This window comes from Lepidochelys kempii, chromosome 1 (genome assembly GCF_965140265.1).
Source record: "Lepidochelys kempii isolate rLepKem1 chromosome 1, rLepKem1.hap2, whole genome shotgun sequence".
Taxonomy (NCBI): domain Eukaryota; kingdom Metazoa; phylum Chordata; order Testudines; family Cheloniidae; genus Lepidochelys; species Lepidochelys kempii.
This window is the reverse complement of record NC_133256.1, coordinates 27,971,030-27,996,101: the sequence shown is the minus strand read 5'-3', so window position 1 is coordinate 27,996,101 and position 25,072 is coordinate 27,971,030. Positions and strand designations below refer to the sequence as shown.

The window sequence follows — 25,072 nt, the reverse complement described above, 5'->3', positions numbered from 1 at the left end:
AATTATTGTGCTTCAGCAACTTGGACCAAAGCCCTGTTGTTGTATTTCTAGACAGTACGCTGTGGATAATATAGATGCATTTTTACATTGGTAATTTCAATTGGCAAGAGATGTTGTTTTTCCATAAATGAAGGTAAATTGTGGGATTTTAACACACTGATTACTATTCCAGCCTTGTCCCCAACTAACAAGAATTAAATGGATACTTGTCAGCTGGAGAACATCCTTATCTGTTACTATAATTTCTGATTTAGTAATGTTTATTACGGTAAATGTGGGAAAGACTTGTATCACGTCTTAATCATTTGGTTAGCAAGAGAATTAACTGTGTTGTGCTACTATGGTCTACAAGGGTGACTGGAGGATGACTGAGTTCCCAGAATTCAATCCACCTTGAACAATTAAGATTTTTTCCAAGATGAACTTCACCCTGGAGATTGCACTTTGTGCTAAAATCTCCATAACATGTGTCATGTTTGTGCAGACTCTGGGTTGAAGCCAGGACAGGTAAAAGTTAATATCAAGATAAAAAATGTATGGTTTCAGCTTTGTTCTTCATGTACAAGAAGTCTGCTGCTCAAAACAAGAGTGAGCATATTAAATCTTAAGAAGAGCCAGTGAAGTGAGCCAGCCCTCACCATAGCTCAACACTGCATTGTAACTGGGTCAGGTCCACCTTCAGCAGAAGAGAACTGTCAAAGCAGCCAGATGATTTAAGAATAGAGGTGGTGGGAGATCATTTTTGCCAGGTCTTACCAGCAACATTTGTCTTGTAAGGGTATAGTAAGAAGTCTTGTTCCTTCCTGGGCCCAGAGGGCTTGTGTGGGGTTGCAGCATCAAGGAAGGAGCACTCAAGAGGCAGAACACTCAATTCTGTGGAAAGAGAAGCCTTGCACTGCTCTGGAGGCGTTACACTGATGGGGAATAAGGGGTGTTCCATTCCATCTCTTTGTAGTCTTCAGCCTCCACTCCAATGGGAAAAGAGATAACATGGGGACGACGTCAGGCACCTGTCTGGGATTCTCCTGGTTGTGCCTGATTGTGCAGGGTGCTGAGTGTCTCATTGGGAAATAATGCAAACAAATCTCTCAGTAGGAGGAATGGTTTCAATGGCATCTTGCAGACTCAGGTCATAAATACTTAAGGAGACCCACTGTCATGTCCAGGTATTGGAAGACACACAGTGCCTAGCACCATGGGATCCTGAGGGCAAGTCTACACTACTGTTATACATTGGTGCAACACATCTGGTGAAGATGCACTATGCCGACAGGACGGTGCACTCCCATTGGTGTAATTACTCCACCTCTGCAACAGGCAGAAGCTATGTCGGTGGGAGAGCATCTCCTGCCAGCATAGCATGGTGTGGACACAGCTTTAAGTCAATGTAACTTACGTTGCTCACAGGGTGTCACACCTCTGAGCGATGTAAGTTACATCGACTTAAGCGGTAGTGTAGACCAGCCCTGATAGAGGCCATTAGTGCTACTGTAACCCACACACTTCCTTGGGGTGGTGTTCTGTCCCATCTAGTGGCACCGAGACCACTGAGAGAGTAATGATTGAGTCTGCTCTACAGCCTTAGCTAATGGTGAGTTGGCTCCTAGCTCATGTGGTAGAGGCTCATGCACTAAGCTCCTGAGGTCCCTGGTTCAATCCTGCCCGCCGACGACCCGGGTCTGTCGGCATTACACTACCACAATACAAGTAATAAAATATCTGCAATGTATTTTCCTTCTTTAAAATGGGTTCCTTTTTAATTTTGTCATCCTTCTGCACAAACTTTCTGGCAAAACCCCTTCTTTGACTTTTTCAGTATTTTTCATATAGCTAATCTAAAATCCTACCCATCTCTCAAAATATAAAAGATATTGTTAACAGTGCCTCCATCAATGCAAGCAGCGCATACGTACAACAAATCTAAGATTGGGAAAAGTCTGAGAGGCAAACAGTCAAAAAGACATCCTCTAAAGCAGCTTTGATTATATTTTATGTTTTTACAAGAGCAGGTGCAAAAATGTTTGTATTCATGTCAAAACTATTACACCCTATGAATTTTTAATGTCACCATGTCATCTGCCTCACTACATTTCCAAGTATGATAATTGCTTGTTTTGAAATTGGTAGTAACTTTCAAGAAGTTTTTGCATGAGTTTGTGCTGCAAATCAATTATTGTTCTAAAGTAGAAGTTAATACTGCCACAGCTCTGAGTATGGAATTTCCAGTGATGGGAAAGTGGACGTTTTAGGAGATTGGAGATCTTTTCCCCACTAGGTCTTCAGCCAGCCTAGGTTGGTAATGACTTAAAGTTGTTACTTGAAATAAGTTGGTGGTTCAGTCCAGCCCTTAGTGGCTAGGTACAGACATTTAAAGAAGACAGGTTTCAGAGTAACAGCCGTGTTAGTCTGTATTCGCAAAAAGAAAAGGAGGACTTGTGGCACCTTAGAGACTAACCAATTTATTAGAGCATAAGCTTTCGTGAGCTACAGCTCACTTCCTCAGATGCATATCATGGAAACTGCAGCAGGCTTTATATATACACAGAGAATATGGGAATAGGTATTGTTTCATATTCTCTGTGTATATATAAAGCCTGCTGCAGTTTCCACGATATGCATCTGAGGAAGTGAGCTGTAGCTCACGAAAGCTTATGCTCTAATAAATTGGTTAGTCTCTAAGGTGCCACAAGTCCTCCTTTTCTTTTTTAAAGAAGACAGACGTTCACAGCTGATACAAACTGATAATCTCTGTAGGCAGGTCAAGGATTGATTAGGCATGGATACTGAGTTTCTCTGCTGCCCATAGAAGAAAGTCCTTCCAGGTGACCGTAGAGATACACTGACAGGCCAGAGTGGGGAGATGCTGCGTTACCTGGTCTGTGGAAAGCCAAAAGACTTAAGTCTGCAAGACTGTCAACTTAGAACTTTTCACAAGTACCATATTCACACACAATATTTAAAAGTAAGGGGAAATATGAACTGTGGAGTGCTATCCAACAGAAGAACCTGCACGAAGCAAACAGTTATAAGGAAATGGAAACTAAATCAAAAAGGAATTTTAAAAAGCATCCTTGTCATTTGCCAACAGTGATGGCCAAAATTTGTCCTTGGTCACCTATGTGCAACTCCTGCAAAGGTCAGTGACCGTCCTCTGCTTGCAGCCAATGTCAGATTCAGGCCCTCATGTTGTTAGAAGAGCTGGTTGAAAGATGCCTGTTATTGTCCCCTGGAAATTTTGAAAAGTTTTCTATTGTTTTCTAAACTTCCCATGAAAACATCTCATTTTTTCAACAAAAATTTGAAACTATTTTTCAAAGTTTTTAATAATGGTTTTCAGGGGGAAAAAAAGGTTTAGATTTAAGTTTGGGATTCTCAACAAAAAACTGAAATTTCCTCCAATTTTTTTTTACTCCACTCTAATGACTAGATCAGTGGAATTACTCCAGATTTACAACAGTGTCAATGAGAGTAAAATTTGGCCCCTATGCCTTTGCAATGTTGACAAAAATTCACCACCATCGTCCTCATTTTAGACACTGTAGTTTTGTAAAATTCACCCCTCAGCAGAGGAGCCAGCACAAGCTTTATACAGCTCCTAAATCCCATTTAAGTCCTCACAATGGGGTTTCAGTGTGAAGTGATTGATTCCATTGTGCAGGGTGACTATCACTCAGTGACATTTGGACCACTCATCTCTAGAGTTTTGCATTCTATTGGCACTATTCCGCCACAGGATCAGTAAAAGCACTACCCTGTCTCACAACCAGTATTTTAAGCAGTTAGTAATCCAGATCTTCCTTGCTGTAAGTGCATGAACCCATGCTGGCTCCTCAGCACCCTGTTTATCAAGAAATCTTACAATAATGTTATCTGCCAGGAAACACTTTGATGTTAAGTACTGCCTACCTGTTGTGGAATAGCACTTTACACAAAGGGCTTCTTCACCTCCTCGTTTCTGTCTTTTTACAGATTTCCAATCATAGATGTTTTCAGTATTTCACAGGTCAGATCACTTTAAATTTATAATCACAAATACATCTAGCCCGAGAAATGTGTTTGTGTGTAAGGTGCAAAAAACATTTGTCACGTATACAGGGAGCCAAATCTTAAAGTCCTCACTTACAACATGAACTGCTGATGCTTGAAATGGAAGTGGCTGTTTTTTTTCCTCCTGAGGTGCATGTGCTTTGCTTGGGCAATGAAAAAAGTTATCAGCCACTGAAAAATTAGTTCTGAGCATGTTCGATAGGTGCCTTCTATTTTTTTTAAAAGCAGGACGAAGTCTAATCCCTTCTCTCCCTGCCCGCATGCACAGAATGTTCAGATGTTACAGCGATGGATGTCAACATAAAAACATAGCTAATGAGATTAGACTGGTTGGTTGATTCCCTCTTGCTCGGCTGGTATAGACGCATGGTTCTTCGTAAGCTTCTGATGGGGCACTTTGCATAAGGGAGATTATAACTCACCCAAACAAAACACAACCCACCACTAAACACATAGGTGAAAACCCTTGCAGTGCAAAGTGACTGCAGTTTTCAGAACAACTTGATACAGCTGAAGAGAGGATGGAAAATGGCTCTGGGATTGGTCGAGTCCTATGAGACTGCTCCAGCCAATCAAGAATGAGTGCTTTGGCCCCACCCTTTGTATGTTTCCCTTTCCTGTCCCCTCCCCCATGTTTAAACAGGGGAGGGAAATCAGTCTCATAAAGCAGAGAGAATCCTCTGCAGCCCCTTTTGAGCTGCTTGAAGGTCCCTTTGTACCTCTTGGGGAGCACAGAAGTATCCTAGCAGGGCATGAGAATCTACCCCTTATTCCTTCTGTCTCAGTTGCTGTTTCCGTAAAATGGGCATAACAGCATGTACCTACCTCCCAGAGCTGTTGTTGGGATGAATTAATTAATATTTGCAAAATGTTCTGAAGATTAAAAAAAAATAAAAATGAATGGGCCCTTTTTGCAAGCATTTTAGCAGGATGCAGAAAAGGAAACACGAGATGTATCTGAGAACAATATATTCATATTTTTATACCTAGCATACATTATAGTGTCATTACATAATTAACTTACAGAAGAAGCAATGTGGTCCAGTGGCCAGATCATTGGCCTGGATGTCAGGAGAGCTGGGTTCTATTCACAGCTCTGCCAGTGACTTTGGGCAAATCATGTCCCTTTTCTGTGTCTCAGTTTCCCCATTTGAGCTTTACTTGAGGTCTGAGAAACATACTCAGAATGTCACAGCAAAATAAAAGGTGGAACAGATTGTTTAGCATAAGTAGTTACATATTTCAAGGGTCCATTCAAGGTGGGGGGAAGGGAAGGGAAGTGGTGGGGAAAAGCAGCTGGCAGGGGGGCTTTAGTAGATTATAGATTGTTGTGATAAACCATAAATCCAGTGTCTCTGTTCAATCCAAGATTTTTAGTGTCTAGCAAAGTTACAAATTTAAGCTTCCAGGATTGTCTTTTGAAGGTGTTGTACAGTTTCCTTTAAGGATGAGGACTGAGTGGTCTGGTATAGAGTGGTATCAAGTTGCAGTGGGGGAGGTTTAGATTGGATATTAGGAAAAACTTTTTCACTAAGAGGGTGGTGAAACACTGGAATGCGTTACCTAGGGAGGTGGTAGAATCTCCTTCCTTAGAGGTTTTTAAGGTCAGGCTTGACAAAGCCCTGGCTGGGATGATTTAACTGGGAATTGGTCCTGCTTCGAGCAGGGGGTTGGACTAGATGACCTTCTGGGGTCCCTTCCAACCCTGATATTCTATGATTCTATGATTCTATGATCACTTTGTGAAAACTGTTCTTCCACCGGTGCTAAGGTATTTTTGTCTTTTATCATTTTCCTGTGTGAGTTCATTTGAGAGCATAGTGATTGTCTGGTTTCATCCACATAATTGTTATTGGGGCATTTGTGCACTGGATGAGGTACACCACATGTTGTGATTGGCATGTATAGATCCTGTGGACCTTGAAAGGTGTGTTCTGGGGGTGCTGGTCATTGTAGCCATGGAGAGATGTCTGCAGGTTTTGTGTCTGTTGTTCTGGCAGGGTCTGGTGCCACTTTGAGTTGGTGTGTCCTGGTTTGTGGGGAGCTTGCTTCTCATGCTAAGCTTGGAGAGGCTGGGGGGTTGTTTGAAGGCCAGAAGAGCGGGTTCAGGAAAGACTTCTTTCAGAATGGGGTCCCCACTGAGTACAGGTTGTAGTTGTTTGATACCCCATATCACTTCCAGCTTGGGGTAATAGGTGACAACTAAGGGTGCACAATCAGAGGGGGGTTTATTTCTGTATTCTGCAGTCTCAAGGTGGCCCATTCTATGATGCAGTCTACTTCTCTGGAATGTCCTTGTTTGGCGAAGGCAATTTTGAGTGTATTAAGGTGTATATTCCGGACTTTCTCCTTGGAGCATATTCTGTGGTATCTGAGTGCCTGGCTGTAGATAACAGGTTTCTTGGTGTATTTGGGGTTGTTATTGGATCTATGAAGGTAGGTGTGGTGATCCATGGGTTTCTTGTATATAGTTGTCTGTAGAGTTCCATTCTTGAAGTAGTCTCATGTGGCATTGTTTACATCTGTCTATTAGTTAATTCAAATATTATTTTAAATATCAGATACACATAGTGCTGTTCAGCAACAACATTGTTAATCACATCAGGGCCCATTGTCCAAGGGCTTTGAGAGTATGTGGACATTTTAAACAGCTAGTCATGTTTCAAAGTGTCAGTGCAAATGCAAAGTTAATCAAGAAAGGCATAAGTTCCAGGTAACCCACTTTTATGCAGAGAATACATTATTCATCATCTATTTAGTCCTTCTGTCAGCAAAACGTAGAAGAGCAAAACATGTACTTTGACTAGGGACTTCCCCATTTCCCATAAAGAAGAATCTGGGGACTTGAGAATGATTTCTAATAAGCAAAATGATAGCAAAGATGATGGTGAAAGGAAATGTAGTTTTCTGGTTTTATGCAAAGGAAAGTACAGTGACTCATGTGTTACAAAGAAACATGCTACCCAGATTACAGTCATTGCACTCTGTAGTGTGAATGACCACCCAAAAATCTCACTGACTATGCCATGAAAGAGAAAATACAAACTCAGTGTACTGAATGCATCAAGTTATGTGGGTGAAAATAGAACAGACACCAGAACGTCTTCAGCTATAAAGTGAAAGAACAAAACTACATTGTAGATTTGCAAATGGCAGTTCATCTTACCATCTTTGGAACATGATGTTTGTTCTTTTATGTTAGGAGGCGGGTTGACAGACTTTTATATCTTCCCCATGATGTTTCGAGGGGATTATTCAGTGACCTGAATGGTACAAAAGGATAAGCACCAACTGCATATAAGGGCTTGTCTACACATGAAGTTGTTCCTGATTAATTCCATGGGTAGACACATATTTCTGAATAAGAGTATCCACTCAGAGTTGATAAGGAACAGCTAATCAGGAACAACTCCAGACAAGTCCTTAAATTCAGGCGGTCACAGGCCAGAATACTGTTCTACAAACTCAAGGCCATCTATATGTGAAAGGGTATAATATAAATGTGATTTTTATGGTATGACAAGTCAGCATAGTTAGCAAAAAACATGACGTATGTTACCGGAGACCTGGGATTATCAGTTTTTTGTTTCTGCTCAGATATTCACAAGATATCATACCTTGACATGGGCCCTGGTTTCTTAGACCAAGCTAAAAACCAGGCCATTCATCAAATGACATATTATCATAAATCACCTGGCTCAATGTACTTATGGTTAAGTGACAAAAATGAAAGCAACACCCTCTCCCCCACACACACCAGTATAGTACTTCTTTAAATAGTTTGTAAGCATTCTAGTAGCAATGACTGTGTTCTGTGCTGCAGAAGCTAGTCAGAGCATATGTATCTAGGCTTGGATATTGTGTATATTTAATAAATACAGTTGTTTAGAGCCTACTGTGCCAGTGATGTTCCTTCATAGTACATTGGTTGTGTAAAGAGCAAAAGATACAACAAGAGTATTAACATTAATGTGAATGAATATAGTCCGTTATGAAGTGTTTCTGAAATTCTGCTTTTAGGTACTGGAGGATGCATACATTGGGCTTGAATTTCAAACACGCATTTCAAACATGTCTAGCTGCTATGTACTGTAAAGGTGTGCAGAATTATGCACCTGATTTGTATATGTGCAAGGTGGGAGTTTTCATACACAAATACGTGATAAAACATGTCCAATTGTGGTAGTTGAGCCTACACTAGATGTGCAATTGTATGTGTATATTTTTCAATATCTAGCCCACACTGTTTGTGAGTGTATAAAACTATATACGTAAATGTTCAAAAGCAAGGAAATGAAACAGTTATGGTTCTCAGATCAGTGTTAGCTGGGTCATGTTGCATAGCCTGTATTTAATTTTATAGCAGACATTTCACAACATAAATGTCTAGGGCCTAATTCTTCCCTAATAAATTAACGTACATATTTGGAAAAAATAGTACAGCAGTAGAAGGTATCTCATGAGCCAGATCTTTAGCTGAAATTGGCATAACTCCACTGCCTTAAATTCAGTATGTGAACAAGGTAAAATTCTCCTAGTTACTTCAGACATATTTGAATATATGGGGACAGCTCCTCAGCTGGTGTAAATCTGGGTATGCCAAAAATCAGTGGGAGCTGGATGGCTAATTATTCATTTTGCCTCTGAAAACGTCTCTTAGCGGGTCCTTAGACTCTATACCAGTCAGTAAGAACAATCTTATGGAGTAGATGCTGGAATCACTGGGCAAAATTCTATGCCCTGTGTTACACAGGAGGTTAGATTACATTATCATAAGGGGCCCTGCTAGCCTTAAAATTTATGAAATCTATTTCAATTCCATTAATTTTAGTATCACAAATTTCTGCTAATTTCCAGAGTATCCTACTGTATTGCATAACGTTTGTTAATTAATTTTTCAAGATCTTCACGTTATAAGCATCAAATTAGTATCAACCTGCTTTTGAGTTGACTATGGACTGGATCTTGAATGTCAATTAATTATTTATTTTCTCCCCACTTTTTTCAGCTCCAGGGCTCCTTGAAGAGGAAGCTGGTGGTAAATTTATCACCTGTTAACAACAAGAGACCCAATGGTATTTCAGATAACTCTTTCCTTGATATTAAGAGGATACGAGTGGGTGATAATCTTTCTATGGGACAAGGCAGACATGTTAACAATTGCCAAAGCCAGTCAATATCAGGAACCTTGTCTGTGGGGCAAGGATCACAAAGAAAGACCAGCAGCCTAACAAACAGTACCCACTCTAGTGGGCATATGTTTAGTATGCCTTTGAAAGAGGTCAAGAAAGAACCAGGAGAAACCATATCTTGCAGCAAACATCTGGATGATCATATGTCCCATGAAAACATTTTCCCTAATAGATATGGGGAAGATACAGGGGAACAGATGATGGACCCAGAGCTTCAGGAGCTGTTTAATGAACTGACTAACATATCGGTGCCACCAATGAGTGACCTTGAACTAGAAAATATGATAAATGCCACCATAAAACAAGATGAGCCATTTAACATTGATCTCGGGCAGCAAAACCAGAGAGGCGCTGCTAGATCTTCTCTGCAGATGGAGAAAATTGTGATAAAGAGTGAATATTCACCAGGCTTGAATCAGGCACCTGTGGGCTCCCCTCAAATGAGGCCTTCTTCTACAGGACCAGCCTTCACTATGTCCAGTGCTGCCATGTCCACCTCTTCACCAGTCCCTTCGGTGCCTCAGAATCAAGCACAGCCGTCACAGGTCTCTTCGGTCTCCAATCGACCATTGACTAACTGGCAAGAAGTATCTCACGCCCAGCAGCTAAAACAAATAGCAGCCAACCGACAACAGCATGCCTTGATTCAGCAGCAGCAGCAGCAAACCCAGCCATCCAGCTGGCCCACCTTGTCCCCATCAGGCCCTTCCCCAGGACAATTCGTACAAGAGAAAATTCCCAGCCCTTCCTTTCGTCAGCAGCAGTTCAGCCCCCAGAGTTCAGCCATGCCTGGGGTACCTGTCAATGGGAATCAGTCCAAAGCGATGAATAACTACATCTATAAACCAAACGCCCCAACCCAGAGCAGCCCTATTGACATCATAATGCAACCAAAGCCTCAGGATCTCAATAGAAACTTTATAAACAACACTCAATCACCATTAGAGCAGCATCATGGCAACACAAAGCCTTTGTGTCATTTTAACTCAGAGCAAACTAACCAGCAGATGCCTTCAGTTTTGGGATCCCAAAGCAAGCCTTCTATCCTGCACTATCCTCAGCAGCTGCAGAGCCCTGTTGCAGTGCAACAGCAACAGCAGCAACCTACTCAACCTCTCCAAAACCAGCCTCTTCAACGGCCACCAAACGTATCCTTAGCATTGCAGCAGAAGATGATACTTCAGAAAATGCAGCAAAGCCAACAAATCTCAGGACTGCAGTATCCCATCTCTCAACAGCACAGACAGGTAAGATGTGTTCCTCCTAAACAGTAGTAAAACAGTCCTTTTCTGTGCAATAGAAAGGCTTTTCCATTCTTGTCATTGTTCCCAGTGAGATTGGGCTCAAGAAATTGGTAATGAAATGCAAAGGCCACTCACATTTAATGGAGATCCACTGCACAAGAGCTGGTGATGGGATGTTCAGTTTTCATACTTATAACATGTAGGCTACTTTGAACCACAATTTTTGTTGTTGTTGTTGTTGTTGCCGCCTTTTCTAAGGCAATATCTTTGCAATGTTAACTCTATGTCATTGTTTTTTTCTGGGAGGACAGAGGTTGGGAAATAACAATAGTCTTAGATGTCTGTTGACTCTAACTTGACAAAAATGTTTGTCTGGGAATTGTATTATCTGTTTATAAAGGAAAATCTAAAACTGCTCAAGTGTTATTTTTGGGTTTGACTAGCACCATTTTTAAGTATTCATTTTCTTGGAAAATGTGTTTATAAAAGAATGGAAAAATAAATTCTAACCATGTAAAGGCCTATAACACTGGGTATATATAGACTGAATGGTGGGCATCAGTTAAAAAAAATCTCTTTCACATTGGCTCAGTAGGCTTATAAAGTAATGATGTGTGGTAGAAATGAGCAAGGACTAGAAAATAGCAGGAAGTAGACAACTCAGGGTGGGCACCAAAAACTGAGACACTCAGAATTATAGGCTTCTTTTTGATAAATTTGGCCTTAATCTCAAAAGGCTTGATTCTCCAGTGCCCCTTGTATAGTCATTTATACTTGTGCAAAGTGGGTGAAAACGCTACCATTGCATAAATGGCTGTACAAGTTACAAGGCATCAGAGAATCAGTGTCTCTGTGCTTCACTTCTTCATCTGGGAAATGGGAATAGTAAATACTTGCCTCATGGGGTGGTGTGAGAATAAAATTCACTGAGGCACATGAGGAGCTTAGATGCTTAGTGAAGAGCACTGTACAATTACCTACAGACAAATGCAGTGTTGCAAACTCTTGCGATTTTTTATCATGAGTATAGTGATAGCTGCTGCTTTTCCTAAAGCTCCAGCTCCTGGAGTCATGTGATTAGAGGAGAATCTCAGCTTTTGTTTTCAAAAAAGTACATTTCTGTCTTTCATGGTTGTAGAGTAAAGCTTGAAAATGTGACCCAAATGTAACCTAAAGGCTCAGAAACCAGAAAGCAAATTTAAAAAAAATGTTATTGGAGGTTTTTTAATCTTATGATTTTAAGCCAATGTCATGATTGTTGTGGGCCTGACTTATGATTGAATTCTTGGGGTTAGCAATATTTCAAATGTATAAAGTCTGCTAGGTAACTTCTGAATTTCTCATAGCTGGGGAAAAAATCCTATAACTAATGATTGAAAATGGAAAAACCAAACTTTCCGAATAGTAATTGAAAGCACCAGTATAAATGGGTCAAACAAAACTGGAATTTCTAGGCCAACCTGTTTTGAGATGGAATCTGGTGGTACAAAAAGTAGCAATCTAAATAAATAAATTAGAAGACTTGTACAACTGAAAACTAATTTTTAGCTTCCCAAACAATTTGATCAATAAATCATAAACTGTCCCCAAATCTCATCTCCTTGTAAGAGACAGCATATGAGAAATTTCAGGCAGAAGGGATTTCTTTTTATTTTTGGTTTGAAGAAGCTGGCGAGGGAGCAGCTGTGGGAATCAACTTCAACTATGTTATGTTAATAGTGTAATAAGGAATAAGATGATAAGCAATAGCCACCATGGATTGATTTGTCAAGAACAAATCATGCCAAACCAACCTAATTTCCTTCTTTGACAGGGTTACTGGCATAGTGGATGGGGGGGAAGCAGAAGACATAATATATCTTGATTTTAGTAAGTCTTTTGACAGTCCCACATGACATTCTCATAAGCAAACTATGGAAATATGGTCTAGATGAAATTCCGACAAAGGAGGTGCACAACTGGTTGAAATACCATATTCAGAGTAGTTATCAATGGTTTGCTGTCGAACTGGAAGGACTTATTTAAGTGGAGTGCCACAGGGGTCTGTCCAGGGTCCAGTACTTTTCAACATTTTCATTAATGACTTGCATAATGGAGTGGGGAGCAGGCTTATAAAATTTGCTGTTGACACCAAACTTGGAGGAGTTGCAAGCATATTGGAGGGCAAGATTAGAATTCAAAACAACCTGGACAATTGGTCTGAATTTCACAAGTTTAAATTCAATAAAGACAAATGCAAAGTAGTACACTTAGAAAGGAAAAATCGAATGCATAAATCGAATTAGAAATGCACAACTACAAAATGGGGAATGACTGGCTACGTGGTAGTACTGCTGAAAAGTATGTGGAGGCTAAAGTGGATCACAATTTTAATGTGAGCCAACAATGTGATGCAGTTGCAAAAATGGCTAATATTCTGGGATATATTAACAGGATTGTCCTTTGTAAGACATGGGATATAACTGTCCTGCCCGACTCAGCACTGGTGAGGCCTCACCTGGAGTACTGTGTCCATGTTTTGACGCTGTAGGAAAGAGGTGGACAAATTGGAAAGAGTCCAGCGGAGAGCAACAAAAATGTTAGAAGGTTTAGAAAACCTGATTTAGTCCTGAGGGAAAAAGCCTGGAGATGGGGGGAGGGGCTGATAACAAATTTGAAGACTGTTATGGGCTGTTGTATAGAGGTGGATGATCAGTTGTTCTCCGTGTCCATTGAAGGTAGGACTGGAAGTAATTGGGTTAATCTGCAGCAAGAAAGATTTAAGTTAGATATTCGGGGAAACAAACCTTTTTAACTGTAAGAATAGTTAAGCACTGGAATAGATTTCCAATGGCGGTTGTGGAACCCCCGTCACTGGAGGTTTTAAGAACGGGTTAGACAAACACCAGTCAGGGATGATCTAGGTTTACGCAGTCCTGCCTCAGCGCAGAGGGCTGGACTAGATGACCTCTTGAGGTCTCCTCCAGCCTAACCTTTTATGATTCTGTGTTGCAGGGGAATCTATTGCTCCTTGGCTGTAGCTCTCTATTCATTAGCCATTGTACTTTAACGGTCTTTACGGGAGTGTTTCCCCACTCTCGTAACAGACTGGCAGTCAGAGGGATTTGAACAGGCTCATTATGCACCCATGATGGTGCTCCTCCAGCAATCTGTCAGCGTAGGCGAGACAGGCAGGACTTTTATAAACATGAATATTTTTGCAAAATATGCAAGACAACATACTGGATGCAAATTAAAACACTAATGGTAACTTGCTTGAAGCAGTGTTAGCTTCCGACTGTGTCCCTTGCCCAGCTGCTGCTAAGCAAGCTTCAGGGTCACGGTCAATGGAAGCTCTACATGCAAAACGTCTCCTCCTTATGCGGATCTGGGATCTCTTCTCTGTGCATTCACAGGATCAGGTGGCTTGAGAGGCTTTCCCCATGTGAACTTTTTCAGGGCCCCAATCACTTCTCACTATAAGGAATGCATAGCAGGAGCTTCTGCAAGGGAGATTTCATGATCATCTCCCACAGTTTCATGAGCACAATGGGGCAGTCTGGCCCATAGCAGTGCTGTTGTGTAAAGCTTTGGAAAGATAACCACAGGTTGTGAGAATTTTGTAGCAAGAACTCTGGAACATCTACACTGAAGAGATAACTCATCCTCTTTTAGCCCCACAGCAATCACTCCAAAGCTCTGTGGCAGTCACTACACAGTGGTGAAATTCTTTAGAAGCAGGAGCTATGTTTACAGAGAGATATTGTTGATCCACGGTTGACCTGCAGTATTGGTAATTGTCATGTTGTTCACCTGTTAAACTTCTTTGTATATCGCTTTTTAGCTGCCAGAGCCAACAGACTCCTTAGGCTGAGCCGGCAGAATTTGTAAGCACCTTCAACTGACTATTTGAGCGCCAGACTTACAAAGTCTGCACGATGCACAATGGAAGATGTTAAGCTTTTCTGCTTCTTGGACGCTAGGGATTTAGGTGGTGGAGTTTGCTGATTCGGAAAGCTTCTGCTTTGGATCTGATAAATGCTTCAGGAGCTCTCAAGAAGCTTATAAACTCTTTTGAAGTCTCTCTGAATTGTCAGGTGTTCCCACCAACCCAGTCCCACAACCTTTCATAAAATCACTCAAAGGTAATAAGCCTCAGAAAAGACATACAGTGTATATAAAGCACAGTGTGGAGTGTCTGCTCAAAGTTGGGTTTGAGATATGGCATTCCAAAAAAAATCACGTAAGATGTTTCTACAAAGAAAAAAAAATCTTGTTTTCCAGACTCTCCTAAAAAACAAAAGCTTTTTCTGATTATCATCAAATGTTCCACAGAAAATTATCATCCAGCCAGAGACAGCCTATGCAGAAACTGAGACAGAAAGCTGTTTTTTAAAGGGTGTGTGAGAGGCTTCAGGTATCTCCAAATTGGGCTTTTAATGAAATGAAAAGTAAATTACAACTTTAGTTATCAAGTCATTGACATGTTTTCATAAGAAGAGAGGGGTTTTTTTGTTTTTATTAAAACATGTTAAAATTCAAACTTCTTAAATGATTACCCTTCTCTCTCACATAAAAACATTGGAAAATAAAGGGCGCAAGAAACACTGACCTTAACTTGACTCTGACTTGCCAATAAGATCCCACTGTCCATCAAAGACACAGTGACCAGCAAGACTGGAGAGCAGTTTCCCCATTAGAAGGCATGCATGAAAAGGAACTGAATATTCAGAATATGAGAATACACAATACAAAAAAACCCATGAAAATATCATTGGCAAATTATGTTTAAAGATGTATGTGCCTCCCCCCAATCACCCACAGTGTAATTTTCTTAACTAAAGCCTGTATTCTTCTCTCCTCCTGTGGAAAACTCCCGTGGGAAGGAAGGAAGTAATCTAAAAACTGTTTCACCACATGAAACTGCCAAACTGCTGAGTAGGGGAAAGGGCTATATGAGCTATATGGAAGTACACAGGCTGCGAGGACTTTTGGGGAAATATGGGGCTAAATTCATTTTTGGCGTAACTCCAGTACAGTTAATGAGGATCGTAACTCTACAGATCTTGTAAAGGGAGAGGATCATGTCGTGTAGGCTCCACTCCCTTCTCCCAGTTAATGAGGATCGTAACTCCACAGATCTTGTAAAGGGAGAGGATCATGTCGTGTAGGCTCCACTCCCTTCTTTCCATGAGCTTCACCTCCTGCCTATGAGGCTTTCCACTCGTTATTAAGAGTAGTAAATTATTAATTACTAATGGTTAATCATTGACTTTATTTCAGTCTGCCTAATTCCTCAATGAGAAATCAGTGCTTTATTATACTAGATACTGTATAAACTGTAAAGCAGAGTGTGGAATCTGGCCCTTCATTACTGTAGTTGAGAAATGGATTTGTAGCATGAGTACACAGTTCATAGGGAGCTTCTGTAACTCCACTATCAAATGGCACTACACCGCTGTCAACTATCAATTCACATGCTTTAGATAATTCTCTGTTTTTTTCTTGGTTTGAAATCCCCAAAAAGCATTTGGATATGACTTTATGGCTTTAAAGCTTGCTAAATGGAATGTCAGGCTTATAATTTCTCTGCCTGTCTCAGTCACTTTGTGTTACACTGGAGGTTTTCAGTGGGATTTGCTAATTAGATGCTTTTTAGCCTCTAGGGACAAGCCATGGCAATGAAATATTCTTGGTTTCCTGAAAGAGGCTGCATTGAATTGGGGTTTTGTTTGCTCGTGTGTTTTATTCTCTGCCTGTGTTGTGGGGACTCGCCTTTCCCACCCTCTACCAGTAAGTGTCCAGTCATAGCAAAACTCTCTTGTAATAAAATTTCAAACTCTCTGTCTTTCAGGTTTCATTATAAGCCCAATTTCAGCCCATACTCAATGAAGTTTGCCACCCTTTTAGTGAACCTGGGCTGGGTTTGGGGAAAGCCTGGATGACTGAGTCTGGAGAGAAATTTGAAGTCAAGTTTTCACTTAGTTTTGTGAGAAGATGGACCAGTCACTGAAGGATGGTCTTGGGGTGAGACTTAGGGTTTGGGGCGGAAACCCTGCAAAACTCAGTCATTTTGACTAGCGCTGAATAAATTCAGCAAATATTTTTGAAAGCTTTTGATCAGCTGTGTGGTTTATTGAATATGATTAATCAAATAATTAAAACAAAATTGAACAGAATACGTGCCCAGATTCACCAAACAAATATTGTTTGAACACCTCTGGTTCTTACGTACTTATATGGCCCCTATCACTCTAGCATCTAAGTGCCTTACAATCTTTAACACCTCTGTGCAGTTGGTCAATACTATTATTCCTATGTTACAGATGGGGAACTGAAGCACAGAGAGGGTAAGTGACTTGCCCAAGGTCACACAGAAAATCTGTGGCAGTGCAAGGAACTGAACCCAGATCTCTCAAGTCCTAGACTACTCCCTGGGCCATCCTTCCTCTCATGGTTTTGATCCAAAAGCACGTTAAACTCAGAGGTTTTAGCTGAGATTCTCTTTTTTCATTTTTATTCCTATGGGAGGGGAAAGAACTCATATCAACAGAAACCAGAATAAATTCACCAAATCTCAATGGACTGAAGCCACAGCAATTCATACAGCTCTAGGCATGTGCCATTGTGTCCTGATAGCTGTATTTAGTCAGTGACTCCTAGATCTTGAGGTCAATTTAAGTGGGGGTCATGAGAGCTTCACCCACTACTTCATATGGGCAACCAGTTGTCCTTATTTTTAAAACTCAGGATCTCCCCGTGCATCTTCTGTTCTCTGCTAAGATTACACCCAGGGACAGTGTCATCTTATACAGAGCTTAGTGCATTGTCAGCACTTACATAATAAATCATCGTTTTCGTAATCCCTTTTAGGGGTGGGCACATCCTTTGGGAGGTATGGGGAGGACATGGCAGGCTTGCAGTATATTTCTTCTTTTCAAAACCCTGGAAATTTGATGTGATTAGTCACTATTTTGGGGGGAGTTAGCCCTCATTTGCCCTAGTCTGGTCATGCCCTAGATCTCTTCCCTGTACCAAGACCTTGACCAGCTGGGCTGATATGCTGTTCTGCCACACTGACAGAGCTTTGTACCATCTCCTAAGAGAACCCTGAACAGTTCAGCAGTCGTCTCTTTGCGCGAGACTGAGAGCCGCACCTCTCCTGGCCCAATCTGTGAGGCTTGATCTCAGCCAAATTCTCCTTGAACCCTTACGCCAAACTGTGAGGAAGATGGTCACAAAATTGCTGTTCTTGATATTTCATTAGCATGAATTAGGAGCTTGTTTATATAACTTTGGCATATCTATGTATATTTGTATATGTTTTAAAGTGATATGAATGGTTTGAGTGGTTCAACTAAGCCTATGGTTCTATAGAGATTTTGGGAGAGATTCTGCTCTCAGTTACCCCAGTGTAAATCCACAGGAACACCTTTTGGTTTTGGTGAAAACGGTCTACATTTATGCTAGTATAAATGGCAGAATCTGGCTTTTACTCTTCTTGTCCATGGACACTCCACGTCTTTAGTGAAGAGCATTTATTGTAACTTGCAGACTGTTAGAACTCGGAATATGAGGAAACACCATAAGCAATAAACATAATGGCCTGTTCACATTTAATGTGTGGCCAGTAGAATTCTCCATTATTTTCCATCACCATTAACTTACACTTCTAATTTAGCTTTTGAAATTTCTTAAGTGAAACAAAATATGGCTTCCTTGGATGATTCATATAAAAACAATTATTTCTTAGATCTTCGTATTTACCTTTTTTTAAAGCATATTTAACTGCAGCAAGATCCATGTTTTTGACTGTGGAGGGTTCTTTTTAAATACCTGTGAAGTAGTGAAGTCTAGTGTGTGTAGTGGTAACTGGTGCAGATGAGTATTCCCTCTAATTTTCCCACACATGTGCGTAATGAATTCTGTTCTGTGCACCAATATGGTGCAGATAACAAAATTCATGTGGGGGGGTGGGGCTGAGGGGTTTGGAGTGTGGGAGAGGGGTCAAGGCTGAGGCAAAGGATTGGGGTGAGAGGGGGTGAGGGCTCGGGGTGGGGCCAGGGATGAGAGGCTCAGGGCTGGGGCAGAGAGTTAGGGTGCAGGGCAAGTGAGGGCTCCGGCTGGGGGTGCGGGCTCTGGGGTGGGGCTGGGGATGAGGGGTTTGGGGTGCAGGCTTCCCGGGGGCTATGGTGGGGAGAGAGGACTCCCTCCAGCTCTCTCTCCTTGCAGCAGTACCTGGGCTGTGTGGGGAGAGTTGCCTCTCCCCCAGCTACGGCAGATCCGTTCCAGGGCTGGGTTGGGGTTGGGAGGAGGGGCGCTTCTCCCCTGGCCGCAGGGCAGGTCCATGCTGGGGGAGAGGCAACTGTCCCCACTGCCACCCTGAGGTCCTGTGCGGGGTTTAATAGGCAGCTGCCCGGCCGCACAGCATAGATGGAATTTAAGCTGCAGACTAGGGATTAACCTGGATTTAGATTAAAAGTGGAAAGGGTTCTGTAGTTTCTGGATCTGCAATCAAAGAAGCTGCTCCCTACTTGAGGAGGAGAGTAGTGCACCCTTCTTTACATGCTGACTACCAAAAATCCTCTCAGCCTAGCTGCTAGCTCCATTTTGGTTGCATTTCTTCGTAGAAGGGTAAAATGATCTGATCTGAATAATAATTTGCATATATACTGGCAGTTAGCATCAATTACATGGACCCTCATTGGTTTATGGGTGTGAAGTCCGACAGAGAAGGTCACAAGTCCTACACTTTCAATTTCAGTGTCCAAATTGGCTGGAAAATGTGTAATGCCGGAATTAGAATATGTCTACACTGCAATTAAAGACCTGCAGCTGGCCCGTGCCAGCTGACTTGGGCTAAGGGGCTTGGGCTAAGAGGCTGTTTAATTGCAGTGTAGATGTTCGGGCTCCAGCTGCAGCCTGAGCTCTAGGACCCTCTCGCAGAGGTTATGGATCTATTATAGGAGTGGGTTGGTGAGGTTCTGTGGCCTTCAGTGTGCAGGAGGTCAGACAAGATGATCACAATGGTTCCTTCTGACCTTAAAGTCTGTGAGTCTACACTGCAATTAAACAGCCCCTTAGCCCGAGCAACACAAGCCTGAGTCAGCAGGCACCAGCCAGTCACGGGTTTTTAATTACAATATAGCCATATCCTTAGACAGTTAGCTCCCTGGGGACTTCATATTTGAGGAGGCTTACGTGTAATGTTTATTCCACCAGTGGTCTGGGCTTAGTTAAAACTCATGCAGTGTGTAGCTTATTTTTTGTTTGTTTACGAGGGTAGAGTTTGGAGCTAGGCCCCAATTAAAATTCACTGGGATTTGAGTGCCTCACTCCTTTAGTCTCTGTAGAAAATCCCAGCCTAACTTTGTAAAGCATTATGCTAGCAAAATTTAGCCCTTCCATAGTTGTAGATCCCCGGGTGAGTAAGGATCATAATCCCCATTGTACAGGCATGCAGAGTGAGGTGGCAAGAGGCTAACTGATTTATCCAGGTCAGTGAGTGAGTCAGTGAAAGAGCCAGGAATTAGAGCCGAGGTGACTCCAGGTCCCTTATCTATTGGGTTACACTGCCTCTGGGCTACAGCTTGTAGGACACACACAATGTCAAATTGATTGGATCAGAATATGTAATAGGAGGTCCCAATTAAGACCTCAGTTGTGGCTTTGCTCTGAGCCCCAAGAAAGGGGCAGTGTGTTGCTGTGCTTCCTATTGAGCAGAACAGGAGTCAGATTGTTCCTCTGCAAATTACAATCTGTCTCATGGCACTTCCCCACCCTTCCTGGTGCAGTATACATCATCCCATGTGCTGGCACAGCTATGGCGACCAACGAGGGATGGACTTGTGGCTCCACCCAGTTCCCATCCACTCCCACCTGCCTGCACAGGAGTGGAGAGAAACATAGAGCCTCCATCCCCTCCTGTACTACCACCTGCAGTATGAGGACTCAGCACAAGGGAGTAATGTGGAACCTTGCACCCCCTTATTTCTTCACACAACTGCCCTGTTCTATTCATTCCCTGGCACTGGTCACTGTTGGAAGACAGGATACTGGGCTAGATGGACCATTGGTCTGACCCAGTATGGCCGTGCTTATACACAAGCTGGACCACAACTGGGCTCTAAGTGTGGGTGAATGACTAAAGGGTTAATGCTTTCGTTGAGGTTAGAAGAGCAACCAAGTTTATTCAGTGCTTATCTAAACTCATCTGAACGTCTCTAAACTTTAAACCTAGCAAAAAACAGGCTTTCTTGGGACAATTTCAGTGTTTTCTCGTTTCAGCTAGAATGGCAATAATAAAAAACAGCCTCTTTCACGCAGTCTTCCTGGTCTCTGCTGGAACCATGCAAAGATATAGTAATTAACAGAACTGTTTAGAACTGTAAAGATTCAAATTCATAGCAGATGGTGTGCGTTGGTTCTGGCTTCTCATACTTAGTCCAAACACATCTGTTCCCTCCCCGTTTGCCCTAAGAATTATATCTTTACCATCATACACTTGCAAATATGCTCCAGGAATGAAAACACATTAACTTTAACCTTGCTCCTGAAGCTGCAAATTTGCCCCTGCTGGGTGCTAATTTAACTGCTTCCAAAGTGTCTGCTGGGCGTTCGCTTTTATTTCTTTAGTATTGCACACATCTGGCATGGTGCAAAACGCCAGGGCACCACAAAGGAAAATGCCGAACCTGATAGACTTAACCCTTCATGGAAAAATACAAATATGGTGGATTTGGGACCAGCACATCTCTCTCATCTTTTCATGCTGGTGAGAGTTTTGTTCCTCTGGGAGAACAGAATTGTAATAGCAGGCCGGATGGTCTAGTCAGGATTACTTGCCAACAGTGTCCCCGCTATATAGATCTTCCCCGTCTCAGAACTGGGCCTTCACATGGAGGATCCTGGCCTCCTGTGGGATCCATAAGTTCTGGGATGGCTTTGCTGTCTTTCTCCTAGGATGCAAAGTTTCCCATTGACTTCAGTAGGCTTTGAATGAGGCCATTAATGTCTCAGTGCCTCCGTACCCCATCTGTAAAGTGGGGATAATAATACTTCTTTTCTCCCACCCTTTGTCTAGCTTGCTTAGTAGATTGTAAGTTCTTCAAGGCAAGGGCTGTCTCTTCCTATGTGTATATATAATGTTGAGCACAGCTAGTCCAGAGAAAAGGCAAACAGATGGGTTTGGATTGGTTCCCTTTGGCTTTTGAGAATGCCATGGGATGGGGGGGGGCATTTTATGGGGTGACATAAACCAATCCTTCCTCTGGGAATGATCGTAAGGGGCTTTCATCCTTCTGGAATTTTCCATCCCCTCCCTTCCTGTGGGTGGAGCTGGTCAAAATAATTGGAATTTCAAAAATTCCCAGCAAAAAATGGACTATTTTTTTCCTGGAAACTGTTGCTAAACATTTATCCTAATTTTGACCAATGCTACCTGTAGGATATTTCCGTGGCAGGGAGCTGATCCAGACCAGTGACTAACTTACATTATTACAGCAACAGACCCAATGATCTCCCTTTAATGTAGTGTTTTAGGTGTGCATTAACCATCTATGTGCCACACTAACCAAACCAAAACACAAACTGAGCCAATCCAAAACCATCGGCCTGTCTCATTTCCTAGCATAGCTGATGCTCTGTCCACTTAATTAACCTGCCCTGCCCTGCCCTGCTGATTGTCTGTTTAATTAGTGGTTTATATCATTTAGCCAGCTCACATGTTTCACTAATCTATTCTTGTTAATTTCATAGCTACATTTACTATCCCTTCTTGATTTAGGCTGGGATTTTCAAAAAGCGCCTGAGTGAGTTAGCCACCCAAAATTCAATGGGCTTTTTGAGAACCTCAGCCTTGCAGCCAAATGACTTCCCTGCTACACTCTGCCCTCTCTTCCTTGCTCTCACCTCCCTCGATTATCTCATTGAATTCCTCCATCCCATTTTTCACTCATTGTCCCTTCCTGTCTCCTCAAAGTCTTTCCCACTACCCTCACCCCTTCGAGGTCCGATCCCTCCACTCCTGTGCAGCTGAACACTTCTTAAGTGGTGTTGGACCACCGTGTGGTCCAGCACCTCGAGAAAGAAGTCATCTCCTTTGGGCTCAGGTATAGGAGACCCTTCCATATCCCTTCCCTTGGTTTTGGGACTCAGCAGCCTTCTGATAGAGTTTTCAGGGCCGAATTTTATTTTTAAAGTAGGTAAATAACTTGTGGATTATTCTCAGTCCACAAACTAAACCCTCCTTAGCAAACATGGAAATTTACTCCATGAGCTAAAAGCAGCTGGGTTCTGGCTTCATCCTAAAAATGCAGTTCAGATCGGTACGTTTCACAAGCAGTAGGGCCTGGTCCAGAGTACATTGGAATCGATGGAAGTCTTTCCATTCTCTCAGCAGGCTTTGGACTGGGCTCTTTGTAGCTGTTTTTAATAGCCGCATGCATGCAGCAAATTATTTTGTAAAACAAAATAATGTATAGTGCTTTTAGTCCTTGCTGAGATGTGTTCACTTGTTATGGACTAATAGCTTGGAATATTCACTTAAGGAATTTGGCCCTTGATTTGCAGAGGTGTTGTCAAGGTTCCTCCCCCACTCTGAACTCTAGGGTACAGATGTGGGGACCTGCATGAAAAACCTCCTAAGCTTATCTTTACCAGCTTAGGTCAAAACTTCCCCAAGGTACAAAATATTCCACCCGTTGTCCTTGGACTGGCCGCTACCACCACCAAACAAATACTGGTTACTGGGGAAGAGCTGTTTGGACACGTCTTTCCCCCCAAAATACTTCCCAAAACCTTGCACCCCACTTCCTGGACAAGGTTTGGTAAAAAGCCTCACCAATTTGCCTAGGTGACTACAGACCCAGACCCTTGGATCTTAAGAACAATGAACAATCCTCCCAACACTTGCACCCCCCCTTTCCCGGGAAATGTTGGATAAAAAGCCTCACCAATTTGCATAGGTGGCCACAGACCCAAATCCTTGGATCTGAGAACAATGAAAAAGCATTCAGTTTTCTTACAAGAAGACTTTTAATAAAAATAGAAGTAAATAGAAATAAAGAAATCCCCCCTGTAAAATCAGGATGGTAGATATCTTACAGGGTAATTAGCTTCAAAAACATAGAGAACCCCTCTAGGCAAAACCTTAAGTTACAAAAAAGATACAAGACAGAAATAGTTATTCTATTCAGCACAATTCTTTTCTCAGCCATTTAAAGAAATCATAATCTAACACATACCTAGCTAGATTACTTACTAAAAGTTCTAAGACTCCATTCCTGGTCTATCCCTGGCAGAAAACCAGCATATAGACAGACACACAGACCCTTTGTTTCTCTCCCTCCTCCCAGCTTTTGAAAGTATCTTGTCTCCTCATTGGTCATTTTGGTCAGGTGCCAGCGAGGTTACCTTTAGCTTCTTAACCCTTTACAGGTGAGAGGAGCTTTCCCCTGGCCAGGAAGGATTTCAAAGGGGTTTACCCTTCCCTTTATATTTATGACAGGTGTAAAAATGACTCTTAAAATGTCCAGGCTATAATTCGTAAAGGCACATCGTGGGATTTGGACATCCATGTCCAAATTGCTTACCCAGCTCTGGGGAGAGTCTCAGCTCAAGAAAACAAGGTGTGTTCCTGGGTGATTCTGTGACTTTAACATTTCTAGGCCCGTTTTATTTCTCCAGATTTCCCAGCCTGTCCTCCTTCCCCCCTCCCCCTGCCAGTACACCAGTTCTCGTGAGCTGAGACATTAATTTGTCCTCTTGTTGTGTGTTCATGTGTGCCTCTTGATAATGAAGGCTAATGGGAAATTTGTGGGCATGTACTGAGCAGGATACAGGCCCTTAGAAGGGGACGACTGGGGATGTGTGTGTACCATGCATTAGCACAGCTGACACAAAGGGCCCTGGCTGTGCTAGTTATCATTAGTTTTGTCTATTGTTATAATCTGTTCAGGAGGGTTTTTTCTTTTTCTTTTCTTTTTTTTTCGCCAAGTGGAATCCAAAGTGAGTCAGAAACCATTAGACTGATACTCCAATCATTGCATTTGCACTTTGATCGTTAATGAAAATCATTTGTGGAAAAGAAAAAAAAAAGAAATGAAAGGCCCTAGGATATTTTCTGTAAGGACCTCTAAATTTGATACTAGGGAGTGTAAAAATGTTTGGACTGCTGTGAACAAACGGATGCAATGCTAATGGACTGTTTTATTCATCTGCATTGTTGATTTTCAAGCAGAGGAGGCCACTATGCAAAACAAAATAAAACGAAAAGCAGTTCTATGGCTACTAATTAGAGAACTCTGGCTTGAAATTTGCATTTGATGCAATGGATCTGAACAATAAAGTAGCACGTTATTCTCAGGGAAAGAAAGCGAGTGTGTAAGCAGAACAAGTGGTTGATTTCCTGTTGCAGCCTCACTAGAATGAAGTTTTCAAGATCCCTGGGCCTCTCGGAAAAAGAGCAGCATTTCTCAGAGTAATTATTCTGGGTGTGCGTGGGCTCTTGTACAGATGTCTGTGTTTCTAACAGCTTTTTCTAGTGTCTCAGCAAGCCATTTATAGTAACAAAACAATGCTATAGCTGGACTTCTGGGACATCAGTTCCCA

General features: G+C 42.0%; 1 protein-coding gene across 2 annotated transcripts in view; it reads left to right on the top strand.

The window, feature by feature from the left end:
* MAML2 (mastermind like transcriptional coactivator 2) overlaps positions 1-25,072 on the top strand; it is a 301,446-nt gene that overhangs the window by 188,747 nt on the left and 87,627 nt on the right. For both annotated transcript variants that reach the window (XM_073337823.1, XM_073337815.1), the window contains exon 3: positions 9,056-10,486. In XM_073337823.1, coding sequence (XP_073193924.1) covers positions 9,056-10,486 — 1,431 coding nt within the window. The remainder of the gene's footprint in view (positions 1-9,055; positions 10,487-25,072) is intronic.